Raw genomic sequence first — 17,779 nt, 5'->3', positions numbered from 1 at the left:
GTACCGTTGCAGGGCCGTGATTACATCTGGAACAATGGTCATTAATTATTTTCCCCCATAGATGGAGTTTTGCAGGGGTATAGTGGAGATTATATAATGTTTTATAGAGTTGCGCTTTTAGATTGGTGGAAAGTAGTAATTGTGATGCCAGTACCAGAACCTTATCAATATCTATGTCTGGATTATCAAGTCTAGTTACCCAAGATACTTTGGTGTGTTCCATGTCATCTGGTGATTTTTCAAGGAGGGTAGAATATAATGTGCCAATTCGGGTAGATGGCCTAAGGATATCTTCGATTAGAGGTATTCTATTCCAACTTATACTGGGCAACCTGGAGTATAAACTTGTTCTTATTTGATAGAATTTAAAATAGTCTGTCGCAGGTAAGTTAAATTGATTTTGAAGGGTGATAAAGCTACCGTTCTTGTCTACGCCTAAGAGGTCGAAAAGGGAGACAATCCCCCGTCTTTCCCAGCTAGCTGAAATTCTATCGTTTACATTTAATGGTAGTACTGATGAATGCCAGAGTGGAGTATATCGGGTTAATTTGGGAATTTGCATATGTTTAGTGACTTTTGTCCACTCTTTCCATGCTCCAAGGACAGTTTTGAACTTAACTTTCTTGAAATAGCTGGGCTCAAGTTGTCTTAAAAGTAGTCCTCTGGCTTTATGGCCCAGGGCCAATTCGTATATTGATGGAATGCCCACGTCTTCACTGCTAAATGCTATGTTAATCATCGGGGCGAATTGTTGCAGGTAAGCTGCCCAAAAATATAACAATAATTGCGGTATTGCGAGCCCCCCTCTATCGAATGGCAAGGATAAGAATTTAAGCGATCTCCTGATCTTGCCGTATTGCCACACAAATTTAGAGATCTGGGAATCAAGAATTTTGATCAAACTGTCTTCAACTAATAAAGGGATCGCTCGGAATAAATACAATATTTTCGAAAAGTCATTTTTATATAGTTCCCTCTCCCTATAATAGATAAATGGAGACTATTTACTCCTATTAAATCTTGTTTGATTAAGTTAATGAGGGGTTCATAATAATTTTTTGTGATATTTTGAATTTCAGTGGATATACAGACCCCTAGATATATCGCCTTTTCTGTCAGCCTGGGATCAATACAGTGTATGTTTTCTATACATAGTATGACAGTTTTGCTTTTGTTAAGAGAATAGCCTGAGTAGGACCCAAACTGTTGCGTGATTGCCTCAATCTCAGTTATAGCTACATCAGGGTCTGGTGTTAAAATGGCGACATCGTCGGCGTAGGCTACAACTTTAGTTTCAAATACTCCTGTCACCATTGGTTTAATTCTGGTGTTAGCTAGGATTTTCAAAATCAGAGGGTTGATATAGAGGGCAAATAAAATCGGGGAGCACGGGCATCCCTGTCGCGTACCTCTTGAGATGCTAATGCTGCCCGATGCACGCCCCATAATTTGAAGCCTGGCCTTCGGGTCAACATACATTGCTTTTACTGATTTAATAAAGCTTTGCCCAAATGTATAGTGTTCTAAAATAGCCCACATAAATTCCCACGACACTTGATCGAATGCCTTCTCGGTGTCAAGAAGAATTATTGACATCTGGCCGCCCGTTGCTGACATAATGTCAAATAGTGCGAATGCTCTACGGGTGTGATTGGTGGTACCCTTCCCAGGAATGAACCCGTGCTGCCACGGGCTGACCAGATGCGCAATGACTCCCCCTAACTGATTGGCCAAAATTTTTGAATAAAGTTTAGAATCAGAATTTATTAATGATATCGGGCGCTAGGATGCTGGAGAATCGGTTGGTTTTCCCTTTTTAGAGAAAATGATAATATTGGTGTCTTTCCAAGATGCGGGTGTATTTCCATTCCACTGTACCCCAAGAAAAAGATCTAACAGCAATGGTAGAATAATTTTACCCATAATTTGGTATAGCTCCAGCGGAATTTTATCAGGACCCGCTGCTTTCCCCGAGGCAAGTTCTGCGAGCTCCAATTCAACTTCTGCTATTGATGTCTCTTTCTCCAGATCATTTTTTGGGAAGTTATCTAAGCTATTATCTGAGCAGGTTAGAAAATCACTAAGAAATTTCTGTATGTCTTCCCTGTTACGAGTGATATCATTTTGATATAGATTTTGATAGTAGTTTTGGAATACCTCCAGTATATCCTCTATTTGCGTGTATTCTTGGTCATTGATCTTAATAGAAGATATTGCATTGAGGGAGGCCCTTTGTCTTGTTCGTAGGGCTAGCTGTCTACCGACCTTTTCCCCATTCTCATAAAGGTTTCTTTGATGAGTTCTAAAGGTTTCGGCTGACTTCTGAGTTAATCCCTTATTTAAATCAGTTTTAAGGATTAAAATCTGCCGAAGTAGGTTTGATCCGTCTATTTTCTCTGCTATTGACAATGTGTGAGCAGCTTCCAATCTAGCTAGTTCAGCTAGTTTTTTGGAGTACTCAGAGGCCTGCACCTTCTTAAGTCTGGCTACATAGCTAAGAGTTTCTCCCCTGAGTGCAGCTTTAAAGCTGTCCCAAACAATATTTCTGGGAGCACTATAACTAATAATATCAAAGTAGCCCTGAGCCCAGTTCCTAATAAAATTAATATAATCACTATTAACCAATAGTTTTCGATCAAATGTCCAGGTTGAGGGTTTGCGGGTAGAACTGGTTAGATTTATTGTAAGAGCCAGGGCGTTGTGATCAGAGATTAGCTTTGGGTATTTGATAATAGTTGCGAGACTTGAAATGTCTCTGGTAGTGAATATATAGTCAATTCTGGTGTATTTACTATGGGGGTGAGTAAAAAATGTGTAGCATGGGTCGACTTGATGCTTGAGGGGCCAGATATCAACAAGATTGTGACAGTTTATAAGTGAGGTAATTGCTTTGTACACTTTGGTTTTCCGACCGGAGTAGTTGTGTTTGGCTGAGCGGCTACCATCCGTTCGGAGGGCAATATTAAAATCTCCACCAAAGATTCAAGGGCCAGCCCAACCAGCCAGCTCTAATTCTAAACTCTCAAAGACCGATGGATCATCCAAGTTAGAGCCGTATGCCGTACTAAAGGGTTAGTCCTAGCGCTAGCTCTACAATTACCCACCTACCATATTGATCTAGGGCCTGGCGTTTAGGCATCCCAATATAGTTCTTGCCTAGTACAGCTACCCCCCGAGTATTTGTCATATGGGTTGTTGTGGCTAAAACGTTATATCCCTGAGTTTTGAGTAAACTTCGCTTAGCCCAAGGTATGTGCATTTCTTGCAGAGAAATAATGTCAGGTGAGTTCCGCATAATTATCTCGAATAGCCGCCCCCGTTTATCTCTATCATGTAGCCCAGCTACACTCCATCTGCAGATAGTTATTCTCCCCATAGAACTAGATAGTTTAATCCTTTATTCATGTTGTTATTTGTGTTTACATTATAAACTGTGGTTTTGTGATTTAAAAATTAGATTCTGCTTTTTCGGTATGAAGTTGTCTGCATTTTTTGTGTTTTTTCCCCCTTTCCGCCCACCCCTCCTTCTCCACCCTCCCGTTCCCACCCCCCTTGCACCCAAATTAAGGCAAAAAGACTCCGTTGGAGTCTAAAAAAGTGATGAAGGTGCCCCATGCTATCAGGCCCCCAACCAAGGTGCTAGGACATAAAAAAAAAGATGGAGAAAAAACCATAAAGAGCTCAATTACGGAATAAACATCACATATAATAGTATATGATACAAGTGCGAACGATTGGGCTGCCAATCTGGCTTATTTTATGAAAAGTGTTCCTACGCCTTGCGCTAAGCCGTTAAAGGCCCACACCAGTGCTTCTGTGTACGTAGCCCACTCCCCACTAACAGTGCCAACATTATTACATTGCTCAATAAAGCTCAACAGTCTCGGGCAGGCAGGGAGAAGTTTAACTCACTTCTTCCTTAAATACAACAACCATTTTGTAAGATTTATTTTAAACTATTAAGGTATTCCTGAGCAATGATCTCGGAGACAAAAAATTTTGTCTGCCCCCCATATATAACCTTGAGTCTTGCAGGATTGTTAAGGTACACAATTGCATTTTTGTCTTGAAAAGGTTTTATCAGTTGGCGCAGCCTCCACCTTCTTTCAACGGTGGTGTGGCAGAAATCAGGACGTGAAAAGTATGTAATATCTTTGAAGGTACGCTTCGCTTTAGGCCTGGCCTTCTCGAACACCGCCTGTCTAAGTTAAACATTTCCAAAGTAGACTAAAATAGCCCTTGGGTATGCGCCGGGTTTAGCAGGGGATCTTAGGGTAAGTGGCATTCGGTGGGCTTGCTGTATTTTGATGTCCCAGTTCCAGTTGGAAAGCTCCGGGAGGGAATCCGGAAGAAGGTTTATCGCAAAGGTGCAGGTATCCTCCCCCTCAGATTTTTCCGGCACCCCCAAAATGCGCAGATTATTTCTGCGCTGGCGGTTTTCAAAATCCTCCAATTTCCATCTGATGTCACCTATTTGGGCTTCATTGGACTCAACATGCTCCCTGATGGCACCGACTTCCACCTCATTTGCTAGGGTTCTGGACTCTACCTCGGTTAACCGATCCCCAAAGGAGCTACACGTTTTAACCAGCTTCCGCACAACACCTTGAACTTTGCGGAGCGCTGCTTGCGCCCTACGCCTGTCTTGAGAAGTTTCTTCGCGTTGTGCTGCTATTGCCTGTAAGACAGCGTCTATATATGCTGGTGTTGGGGTGGTTGAGGAAGCTGGTGGTCAGCTGTTCAGTGTGGATATGGCCCCAGTCGAGGGTTGCACCATGAGATTTATTGCCTCGCTTACTAGCAGTTTTCTGCTTTGGTTTAACAGTGAAGGTAATAGCCTCCTTGCCTGCATCGGTCAGGCTATCAGATTCATCTGTTACAAATGATGTGTCACCCTATTCATCTTCAACCTCGTCAGAGAAGGAAAAAAAGTCACTAGCTTCCTTTTCAGGGTCTTCTTCTGTGACATTAAGCACCATGCCAACTTTGCAGGGGTCGCATGGAGCCTGTAGTGATGTGCCTCGCTCTATATTAGTCACATCATTGTCATTGCGGTCGTTAATTAGGCAGGGACTTAGATTAGTGTTTGTAAAACTGTCTTGCGCCATTGCGACATTATTGCTTTGCACCAATAGTTGATCCTTAGTCGATCCACTCATTATGCACATGCCCGTGCCTGTATCTGCGCCGACATCGGTGATTGCCTCTAAGCCACGGTTTACCTCCAATGTAACATTATCGTATATTGCCACAATGTTACTATGCGTGCCAAGAATTGCAGCAGTGCTAACTTTTGGGACTGTAGGTGTATGTTGTGGGTTCAAACTGCCTGCTTCTCTGGAGCCTTCGTTCTCGGTCTCGGCGTTTCCATTAGCATTACCGGTAAGCACTGTTTGTGAGGCAGGATTGTTCAGGTTGTTTGGGCTGTCTACAGGGCTCAATAAAGGGCTGGTTGTACTGCTTCCGCTGCCAATATGCGGGACTGACGCTGCTTCCCCTGACCCGGAAGCATACTCGAGCCTCTCCGCATCAGCTCCACCACTGTAGGTCCGGCGGCGTCCTTGCGTGTTTCCTTCTTCCGGGTCACGGCCCACAGCTTGTTCGACTCTGTCGCCGCCTCGCTCCTAGGCGAGCGAGCGGGTGTATCTGCCTTCTCCTTCTCCTGTGCAGCCATCTGTCTTTCTCCTCCGCGATGCTCCGCCGCCTCACGTTGTGCTTTTCTTGCGACCCTTGCACGAGCGGCCGCGGTTAGAACGGGTGGAGCTGCAACTTTAGGGGCCATCTCCGCTGGAGCTGAGACGTGGGCTGGGATCAGGATCTGCTTGTCACTACTCACAGAGGTCCCTGTACGGTGAGTACTGCAGGCGCTGCACGACGTCTTAGACGGGCTTCGCAACAAATGTCTTATAGCTGCCCAGCCAATATATGAGTAACATACCCAAATTGCATGTCGTGTGGATGGGCTGAGATCCATTCGGGTAAATCCAGCGGAGTTTAGGTGGTCCGTGGTCTCTTACATGTCCTTTTACTCAAGTGGTATTCCCAGTGGTAAATAGCGTAGAAGCATGGAAGCGTGGTCGTTTGTGATCTTGGTCTCTTAATCCATTACGGACAAAGTTTAGTCATCATGTTAGCACTATCAGGGTGCCTTCCGGAGCTCTTCCTGCATGACTGATCGGGGACCTGGAGCGTGAGCACTGCGATCCGTGTCAGATCGCTATCTTGCCTTCCACCTCTCCCTTTGATTCATTCCAATGCCAACATTTTCTCTAAAATTTTAGTTACATGCCTAGCTCCCTTCACCCACCAATATGTTTCAGATCGCCAGCATGTGTTTCTCTCAGGCAGAGATACCTCAGCTCATATCAACATTACTATCACAACTCTCGATGTAGCTGGCAAACTAAACAAACATATTGGTATGATTATGCTAGACGCCGAGAAGGCTTTTGATAGAGTAGTTTGGGTTGCACACTGGTCAACTATGTCAGCATTTGGACTTGATGCTCTGTTTATCTCTTCTGGTGCAAAACTCTACAAGAACCCAGTAGCTACGTTTAACTTAGCAACCTTGTTATCAACACACTTTCCCGTTCAAAGGGGTACAAGTCAGGGCTGTCCACTCTCCCTCTTGCTGTATGCCCTCTACATCAAGCCATTTATAAGACACCAGTTGCAGAATGTGGGAATCTCTCCTGTATGTTTCAATGGTACAGAACTTAAACTCACTGTATATGAAGACCATATTGCTGTATTTTCTGCCAATCCGGTTGAACCTATAACCTGTATACTAGAAGAGGCAAATCTTTTTGGCTCTTTTTCAGGATACAAGTTAAACCTGGCTATAACCCAGACAATTCTAAATTACCAACTGGATATCTCACCAATATCCCTAGGTGCTACATATACGGCTACATATCTAAGTAGTCCCCTAGCCAGTCAGGTAGAGGAGATATCATGAGCCACTCCACAAATTAGTTATGGCTAAACTGCGCACCTGGCATCAGCTCCCTCTCAGTATCTTTGGTGGTGTAATGGTGTAATGTAGTTAAAATGTGCATTCTGCCTAGGTTTTTATATTTATATCGCACAATCCCCTGCGGATTCCACGGTCTCTTTTTAAGCGCTTGGAAAGTGCTTTAGGTAGTTTTATCTGGGGGTATGGATGTGCTGGAAGGGCCCTCAGCTCTATCAAACTGTCTTATCAACAAGGAGGCTATAAGCTCCCAGATTTCAAGCTGTAATACAAGGCTGCATTCGCAAGACTTTGCTAAACAGGTTCAAAGCTGGTCTGTCCTCATTGGCATATCAATTAGCTTGCGAACCATCTATTGGGTTTATTTTGTACGGGAAACAGCCTTTACAACGCAACTTTTACAAAGCACTACCATTACAATGAAACTTTTACAACGCAACATCCATTACAACGCATGGCATTACAACGCAACCATTACAACGCATGACACTACAACGCACACCACTACAAGGCATGCCATTACAACACATAACATTACCATCCAACACTTACCCTACTGTTGCACCCCCTGCAGTTAGCATAATAATTTTTACCCCTACACTATCCAACACTTACCCTACTGTTGCGCCCCCTGGAGTTAGAATAGTAACTTTTACCCCTAAACTATCCAACACTTACCCTACTGTTGTACCCCCTGGAGTTAGAATAGTAATTTTTACCCCTAAACTATCCAATACTTACCAAACATGCAATGTAATGTTATGCGTTGTAATGGTATGCGTTGTAAAGGTATTATACGTTGTAATGGAATGCGTTGTAAATGTAGTTTTTAAAAATTTCGTTGTAATGGAATGCGTTGTAATGGATGTTGCGTTGTAAAAAATGCGTTGTAAAGGTATGCGTTGTAAAAGTGTGCGTTGTAACGTCATACATCCATTTTGTACAGGATATCTGACCCTAACTATTACAAACAACTTGATTCAAGGTAGTTAAGGATATCTCCAGGATCTGGCAGGAGATTTGTGAGGAATGTTCTCTGCCAACATTGCATCACTACACCATTCTATGAAGTAACCCAGTACTTCCTGAAATATTTCAGGATTATGTTGGTAGAGTTTGGTAGTGTACAGGCATTAACAGACTAGATCAATTGTACGATGGTCAGCGGTTTTGTTCTTTCGCACCATTAAAAGATGAGTTTGGGCTCCCTCATAGCTCCTTCTTCAAAATATTTACAATTAAGGGATTATTTTTTACATGGACAGAAGCTGTCAGATATACCATAAACTTTGGAAATACTGTTGGGGATACATTTGACTTCTGGTAAAGGCACTATTAGTGTAGTTTATCAGAAACGTATCACATTAGCTTGTGATAATGGCCTGTAGATGTTGGCTAAACACGAGGCTAGCAGCTATGAGAGCTCATTAAACTCTAATATCATTTTATGTGCTCACCTTTGTATTGCATGAGCTTGGATAAACCCGATCAGCACAAATGCTGATGAAGTCTGGGCACTACTCAGACAGGTTAGAAGCCCAGGTTAGATGTGCAGGACATCTAACCTGGGCTTCTATTGGAATTCTTTAACGCATAATAGCAAGCCCATTATCGCTGTTTAAGCTGCAGTTTCCTGCCGCTAAAACTGCGATAATTTTAACAAGGTTCTTGCATATGCCCCAAAGTTCCTACTTGAAACTCAAGAGAGGAGGCCTAGCCCAGCCTCCTCCTGGCTTTGACGGGATAAGATAGGCCGGCCCAAGGCCCGGGCTTCGCCCGGCGCGTCCCGCCTTGCGGAAGGTTAGGTCCGCTTTATGCACCACCTGCCGCCAGTTCTATGAAGCGTGCGGCTCCTGCCGCAACGCGCTCTGGGCATTGAAGTCTGTGGTACTTGGGGACAGAGTTAAAGTGCAGCGTGCTAAGGCCAGAGATGACAGGTGCTGGACAGAGATCCCGTTTTTAAAATACAGTGTGCCAGTCCCCTCTAAGAACAACGTGCAGCGTGCCTTTCAATTATGCAAACCCAGAGCATTTCTGCACCAAAAATAGAGGTCATTAGGCAAAAGGTTTGGAGGAAGACCACTGTGAAAGAGTAGCGATTGACGAAGACCGGTGCTCACCTTTTTCCACTCCCAGCGGGATGGACTCGGTCTGGGGGCGGAAATAGTTAATCAAAAATCATCCCTCCTCTCTGCAGGAAATGACGACAGAGGAAGGAGAACCCAGCCAATAGGCGTACGAAACGACCCCGGAAGAGGAGGGACGACCATCTTTAAGGGGGCTGACCCCGGAGGAAAAGACAGACTGGAGGAGAAACCCAGAAGACGCTGTACCCCACGCGAACACACCAGATCAACAGAGTGTACGGGAGCTGCCTGGAGGCCAGAGGACCGCGGAAGCGTCAACCGAAGGTGAAGACAGCGGGGAGGACGTCCAGAGATGGTCCATAGACTGGTGGATGCCCCTGGAGGACGCTGGAAAGCCGCCGCAACTCCGGAGAGTTGCGGCAGACACGGTGAGTGGTGTGGAGCTGGGTAAGGAGGGAGGGGAGGGGGACTAAAAGACGACCCTCTCCTAAGTACTACCGTACCCGCAGCATTACCTTGACCGAAGCACTACCCTACCTTGAGCACTACCTTCCCTCGGATTCCTTGTGCAGGTGCATTTAAGTTTGCTTTGGTTGCGCGGATAGCTGTAAATATTCGACCCTAAAGGGGGTAATTTACTCGGTTCATATCTGCCATACAACTCCGAGTCATGTCTCACCCCTGAAAGTCATAAGGGGTGTTTTTTTTGTTGGTGTTACTCTGACATGTACTCTGATAAGGTTGCTGGGATATCACAAGGGCCATAGTGAAAAGGGGAGAAGTATCCCCAAACTTGCCTCAACCGGAATACCAGAGACAGAGGTTCTAGTGTTTGGACCAACCCTACCAGGGAAGGAGGGTTGCCGTTTACCCCCATTTTTTTTTTCTCCTGTGTGTGCCCCCTTGCTTTCACTTTGGGTGTGGTGACGGTAATCGCATAGAAATAGACAGTCTTCTGACCGCTCATTATTTTCCTGGAGATACCCCGGGACAGCAACATCCAGCCCAAGATACGAGACCCTCCTAGGAAAACAGAAGAGCCGATTGGACATTACCTTCAGATCACAAGCACCTGACAACTCATTACCACTGATAACAGGAAGAACATCAATATCTCCAACCTTATTCTCAATAAAACCAACCATTTAACCATGAATCCGGCCTCCTAGTTTTCATTTCTGCCCATCCCTCCGACAACCACTCTAAGGCTTACAGATCTAACAGGAACAAAACACAAAACAAACTAAGAGACCAACACAAAAGTCACCAGACTCTTATCTTTGCAAACAGAATGTCAATAAAAACACAAAGCGTACCTAAACTAACAACGATATAACTCCTCCAAAGGGAAAATTACCACTATATTAGACCCCATTTTTACCTCAAAATCCAACTTGCACAAACAGACAGGAAAGTCTTCTCTATGCAAAAGAGAAATATAACCAACAAGCCTGCTACAAGAGACTGTGTATCTGTTTTGCCACCAGCAAAAGGAAGCCAAAAACTAAAACAAACCAACCAGGACTGACTAGCAAGTGGCCATGCAAAGTCAAGAACAATTCGCTCTGGAGAGCAGAATTCACTCTTGTCAAGGAACGTGGCCGTGGATATTCGCAGAAGGTCTCCAGATACCAGTGCTTCTCAATGCAGTTGATTCTATCCTGATAGCGTGTGCACCAAATATCCTGCAAGTGCAAGTTACAGCAATGAATAAGTACTGTCATCTGAATAGCCTGAAGATAAACATACACAAACAAACACAAATGTGTACAAAAACAATTGGAGGAATCATAACATTTTCCACATCATTGGTGTAAGCCTAGAAAAAAGTAATTCCTTTATGTATCTCAGGCTGACTCTCACAAACAACCTTTTGGACATTCCTATCCAAATGGCAACTGAGAAATAAGACGCCTTTCTGGATGCTATTTTAAGGATGGTCCACTATCTTGGAAATGATCATTAGGGAGTTTAGGCTAAGGTTAGAACCCAAATCTCCCATGCAGTCGAACTTTGGGACTTAAAAAAGAAGGCCATGAAGGAATATTTTGCAAATCATGCTCGATGCTCTCAACAGTATTTCCCACTGCTGCTCTGCAACCTGACATAGGTTACCACTTTCAATTGAATAGATGTCAAACGGCTCCTACAATGTACATCCTGAAAATATTGAAATTACATAGGAGAAACTTTTAACATACCTCTGTAATCAGATGTAGTCATCAGTGGGATAAAGAAGCCAAAAGCATTGCTCCAGATCTCACCACCGACAACTCCATCAACAATCCAAGCCTGAGGCTCATGCCTATGAAAATATTAAACAAGACCATAAGTGTAGGGATGGAAAAGTCCCTCACATGGTTACAGACTTGTAATCCTGCCCTGAATTCCCTAGCAGTCACCATAATTGGATCCCTGGTGCTCATTTCTAGTCATAACGAAGAATGGATCTTCCTTGTGAGCCATTGGGTGTATCTCATAGAATATGGTCTAGTAGGTCTGGGAGTGGTGTCCAAAGCGCAACCCTCAAAGAGTTAAGTAGCACAAGTGCAATTGTGGCAGCATTCCAACTAGTGATTTGTAGGAGTTAACAACACCTATTTTTCTGCGTCCCAGGACTGATGTAAAGCTCCTCTGCTCTGTAGTTAATTCACCCTTGGCATACATCAAATTATTATGCAGCCCTATGCAGTGCACGTGCAGTGCACCCGTGGTTGCATGTGTGTGATGAGTGTATGTGTGCTTGTGAGTGGTACTATACATGGAGGACTCTGGGTTGAATTTCAGGAGACTTAGGTCTGAGAGCAGGAACATGAGAAGGAAGAGGATTCCACGCAGATAGATTTGTGGATTGCTGCATTCCTAAGAGCTTGATGGGACACTCACTGGAGGAAGGAAGAGCCAGGTTCTTCAGTACACCGCAAAGGGTGCTCTTTAATTCTCAGAGACGTTACTGGAAAGCAAACAGGGTACATCTTAGGAAGGAGATGGGGCAGATAGGGAAATCATAAAGAGTAAGTTAGGGGCCTCTTCATAACCCTTTGATGATGCACATATCATTGTGGCTGATATCCAGGTATGAACCTCTAGTCACTCCCTCGGCCTGTGTGGAGGGATTTGAAGCTGCTCTTGTTGTGACAGACTGCTTCCTGGAGGAAGTGTAGGACAGAGGAGTGGGAACTTCAAAAGGAAACATATCCCACCACAAACCTCAAAGACTCAGGCAATAAATCACATTGGAAACGGTTTATAAGATTGGGATCTCAAGGTCCCATACTGTAAACTACCAAGCAGCGAGTTAGGCTCTGCAAGACCCTACTTGTGGCCCTAGCTGAGTGAGGGGACATTTCCCAGGGAAATCCAAGACTACCAGTCTGGAGCCTGGAGCATGAGTGCCTGTCTGCTTGCCAAGACGAGTATGCCCAGTGAGGAAGAGTAAAGCGCTTGGTGGGAAAGACTTCAAGTGGGGGATTGTGGCAAGTAGATCCCCATAGTAATATATGAGAAAGGGACTGATCGGGCTGTAGACTGTGTGCAGACCCAAGTCGGCGACCTTGGGTGCCAGAGGGGACCTCAGTGAAGAGTGCATTACTGCCCTGCAGAATAGGCTATAGCCCGTGTGCAGAGTAAAGTTGGACATCCTTATGTATATGGGGGCCGCTTTGAAAAGTGCATTACTTCTGTGCCATTCTGACTGCACCCTCTGTGCAGAGTAATGTTGGTGATGCTGTATGCCGGAGGGGGTCGCCATGAAGAGCAAGGGTCATCACCTGGTTTCGCTGATGCTGAGAGAGATGGCCACTGTGCTGATGTGCAAGTGCCCATGCATCGACTGAAGCATCATAACCCTAATGATAATGCACCTACCTGTGAGAGGGATCAAAGGAACTTACTGCATCCTTGGGTGTAGTGCCACAAATGACAAGACGCTGTCACTGCCATGCCGTGAGCACTGCTCATGTCCAGCAGCTGCTGTGGACCTCTGTGATGGCCCCACTCTCGGATACTCCGTTAGAGACAGATCGCAGGTATGGAGAGTCCAGGGGAACTTGCTCTGCCTCATAGTGCCGTGGACACTTCTGAATTTTATGCCCTAAAACTCGGACATCTATGGAGACCTAACCTTAATGTCACCTATCATGAATGGGGAATTGCCACTACCAAGAAAGAGAGGGAAGTGTTACTAAGGGAGCCTGTGTTCACCCCTGCATCTACCCCCTATCCTTGAACTGCTCGACCCATGCCACTACTGAGAGTCAAATGCTGAAGGGGTACTTAGCTCAGTGCCTAGTTGCTCAGGCCCCTGGACATTGGGAGTATAAGGTTTCAACCACCATGGTTGGGCCCATTAGCTACTGCTTGCCTCATGGCCTTCTGAAAGTGGTTCTGACAATAAGTAAACAATTTGCTTATTGTCAGGCAGTCATAAAACTCAAAAGTCTAGAAAACGTCCACCCAGTAGGCCAAGCTAGTATGTTTCATGCTACCCAGCATGTACAATCATATCTCATACGTTAACAAATCACAAAGAAAGGAGACTGTATGCCATAACCAGAAGCAGATCTCTTCCATTGAGAATTCTGCTAAAGAGAAGAAATCTATAAGTTAAATAGAACAAATCTTGTCCCTATAGCAAATTGCCCTTTGTGGTGCTTTTTGATACTGTACTAGTTACGAGAGAATCAGATATGTTACTATCAAGAGAAAAGAAAGGCAGGATTCTGACCAAGAACACATTTTCTTCTTGCTCAGTGACATCTCAGAGGCGTTGACAAACACCTGGGTAGATATCTCATCAAAAGGTGAAATTTAAGACATAATACCAGCGAAAAAATCAACATGAAGATACTATGGCTTTAGCGATTTACTGCAACGAGTTACTAACAAATATGTAAAGACAGTCTTTTACTCTTTTGTAGTTGTATGTCTTAACCTTAATGCTACGTGTGACGTGGTCTGCCCCTACATTGCGACCATGCAGACATGCAGAATTTGAGATCAGCAAACATGCCTCTATACGAGAAGACCAAGACTATACAGACTAATATTACCTCTCTTGCATGTTTACTCCTTCTAATGTATTGTATTCTACATATCCCTTTGGTATTGTATATTTTAAACATTGATTCGTAGTCTTTTCTTGTGCAAAAGTCAGCTCTTTACCCCAAAGCAACAAAAACAATCAAAACAAAGTGTTGTCTGATCTGGCATGCAATAGACGAATGTGCATCTCAGGCCAATGACATTACTAATCAATTATTTGCCCACTTTCATACATAGAGGAGATTCGAACAAAATCTCTGATGAGATTAAACAATTTCCATTTAATTTAACTAATCCATATGACATTTTCTGAGGAGGTCATTTCCCTTCAATGAGAAGTGGGTTTATTTAAATTGACATATCTGATTTTTGAGAGGATATCTTTTTTTCTTTTGCCTCAAAAATAGAAAAGTGATTGGGAACCATGCAAATCTTTATTCACTTAAAAATGCAACAAAGCAGCAAAGAATTGCCAGGAAAATAAAATCATATCACCTGCAACCACAGTCATTGTCACTAAAAGTTCCTATCAGTAGTAGCAGTGTCAGGAACTGAAAGACAGGTACTTTAGCATAGCATCAAAAAACAATTATCATACCTTCTCACATATCTTTTCAAAATAGCCATGTCCAGGTATACTTATAATTGGCTGAAATGTCACTCAAGGTATTTTGTCTACTGCGGCATGGGTACATAAATGCGCAAATTAATTGCATTGCTAGCTACACCATTCATCACTCACATTTCTACACATAGTACACTAGGAAAAACCATGATGTGATTAAGCAATACATAGGATAAACCAAAGTTCATCATATAGTTGCTGAAAATCTCAGAACCATAGGAGAAGGATTCCCAAACTCAGAAACTGCTTTGGGGACATACAAATGGGAGAAGAGCCCTAAACAAATAACTTTGCACACAAAATCTGGTTTCTTGTTACAGTGTCACTTTTTTTGTTACTTGTGCAAGGTTTAAACCACTACTGATTTTTAAAAACTGCTACTTACTATTAGATTTTTTGTCATTGTTTATCAGTCATCATGGCCAACCATGAGCAATACGTTGAAAATCCTACCATTTTCATTCTATATACAATAAAATGAAACAACGCATAACTAGTCTTTTTTCTACACTGCCAGCTATTATCGCAATTTGCATTAGGCTTCAAAGGGTCAATATGCTCAGACAAGATGGATAAGTAGAGAGGGTAATGTGATGTCAAAGTTGTACTTTTAAACGGTCATCCTACCACGCTGAGAGAATACGAACATCATAGTTGTACCGTTGTCTATACTGTAGTATTATCTGTTTCTATTAATCGGACATTACTATAAGAATATGTAGTACAATGTCAAGCATTACTATACACACTCCATGACATTTTGACAACAACCTAATCAGAAAGCAGAAACATTTCAAATTGTAATATGGATTATTAAATGCATCTCTTGTCTCCCTTGCACTGGAAAATGAATAACCAAATGTACTGTATAATGAATATCAAGCAATCTTCACATCTTTTGGATTCCCTCAAAGAAAAAAGGACTAGGCACATTCATGAAAAATGAACGGTTCACCATAGAACTCTAAAACAAATAAATACGTCAGCAAACTAAAACCTCAGTCAATGAACACCATGTTCCATATACAGCTGAATAATGCTCATTATTGTTGTCATAAATGTATCAGGCAGGCATATGGCTCACACAGGTTTGGAAGAACCATTACAAGTAGATACTTGGTTAGAAAGCTTTTCAAATTGACATTCTCACAACCGTCAGTATACATGCCCATATCCAATTGTTTCATTTAGCACTGAAGGCATGCCTCAATGTTAAGACGAGAACATAACGTTATTCAAATCCCAGAGAATCTCAACACAAATAATTCTACTTGGAAGATACCAATTTACACATAGATGAGAGCCTCAACCCTTCATTGCTATTGGTCTGCCTCACATCTTTAATTCCACTGCTCCAAAACGTCTTCGACATTTAGGACGTATCAAGTTCTAGTCGTAATGTCAACTTAGTATTCATGGTCAATTGAATGACAAATACTTGGAAAACCAGATGAAGTGTTGCTTACAACACACACATTTCTATTCCTTGCATTAAACTAATGCCCGCTAACAGAATTCCCAGATGCATACACTCTCCTGACCCGGCCCCGGATCAGTTGCAAATTGTGATATTGTCCCTTTGGGAACAATCGCAACATGGGAGAAATTCTAGTTATTTAGTAACGTGTAAGTGATTTTAATGTTGTCTGGCTTCTGAGCAGGCACATGCTAAATCCTCCAGTGATTTCATACTTGAGAAGTATTTGCAATGTTTTTACTGCACAAAATGAACCAAATATGAGAAGTGATGAATTAATAGTAGAACGTTTCATTTTCATAATCACTGCAGATTAAAAACCCTATTGCTTTACTCGAATTGGGACGAAATGTAATTGCTCACACATACACAGTCACACAAACAAAACACAAACATTTGCATGCATTTGTGTATATATAGAGGCATTCACACGTACGTATATATATCATATATACTTATATTTGTTTGTATTATATCTATCTAGCTATCTATCTATCTATGTATTCATATATGTGTGTGTGTATAATTTGATATGTATTCCAAGATCTCCAGAAATTAAATGTGCATGCAAACTTTCTGTCGTGTTGCCATTCAATGTTATTTCTTTTTTGAGACTCAAAATGAGAGTATTGTGTTAATTAAATCTGTGAAAAGTTCAAATCCTGTTTTATTTTTACCTTATTGTTATATAAAAGTGGGTTTTATTTGTACTCACCCACAAGGGTTAACACCAGCGCCAGTGTAATTCCCCTCATCCTGTAGCGTAGGGGCGAGAGCAGAATGGTGTTCACCTTTTATACTACAGGGCTGTCCTGGCACGTCATGACTTTACTTTGGAACGTTCATTTGATGAGTAAGCACAAAGAAAAAAAAACCACTGTAACTGCTCAGACGAAGGGCTATTGCTTCTTGTCAACCGAGAAGCGAACACATTCTAATCTAAAAAGTAACCACCTGAGCCAGATAACACAACCTGCCTCCTATTTCGCAACGTATTACATACTGTAAAATGTGTGTTTTATTTTATTCGAAGTGACGGATATCTTGTCCGATTTATGATAAGTGCCATAGCATATGATGACCTGTAAGAGCCGTCATATTTTGGTGACGAAGAATGGTGTACACCTCAGTTACTCAGCACATGTAAATATAAACAATTGTTGCTCACAAAAGTAATCATTCTGTAGTGCTAATATTACCATATTATGAGGATTGTTTACAATCGAAGGGGTGTTAAGAGGATACAATGAAGAGCTTCCAATTATCATCAGTTTTAAACTATAAAAAGATGCTTAGGGATTTTTAAGCAGAGGAATGAACAAACGTCGTTAAAAATTAGACTTTTGTTGGGTTAGTAGAACAAAGGAAGAATTCCTATTAAAAGCTTAAATTCCCATAGAAGCCCAGTTTAACACCAGAACCTGGGCTTCTATGGGAATTCACAAGGGCATATTGTCAAGCCAATTATCGCCGCTTTGGCGGCAGTTTCCTGCCGATAAAAGCGGCGATAATGTATGACCCTTTCTTGATAATATGGCCCAAGGATTGCTAATCACGGTAGATTTACGAAG

At 42.7% G+C, this 17,779-nt stretch overlaps 1 protein-coding gene across 1 annotated transcript in view; it reads right to left on the bottom strand.

Annotated features, from left to right (window-relative positions):
• Window positions 1-17,020, bottom strand: part of LOC144766461 (vitellogenin-1-like) — a 1,095,729-nt gene extending 1,078,709 nt beyond the window's left edge. Inside the window, exon 1 of the mRNA XM_078650353.1 lies at window positions 16,924-17,020. Coding sequence (XP_078506479.1) covers window positions 16,924-16,963 — 40 coding nt within the window. The 5' untranslated portion in view covers window positions 16,964-17,020. The remainder of the gene's footprint in view (window positions 1-16,923) is intronic.
• Between the last annotated feature and the right edge of the window lie 759 nt (window positions 17,021-17,779).

The sequence above is a fragment of the Lissotriton helveticus genome, chromosome 1_1 (genome assembly GCF_964261635.1).
Source record: "Lissotriton helveticus chromosome 1_1, aLisHel1.1, whole genome shotgun sequence".
NCBI classification, from domain to species: Eukaryota; Metazoa; Chordata; class Amphibia; order Caudata; family Salamandridae; genus Lissotriton; species Lissotriton helveticus.
This window is presented reverse-complemented; position numbering and strand designations above follow the sequence as displayed.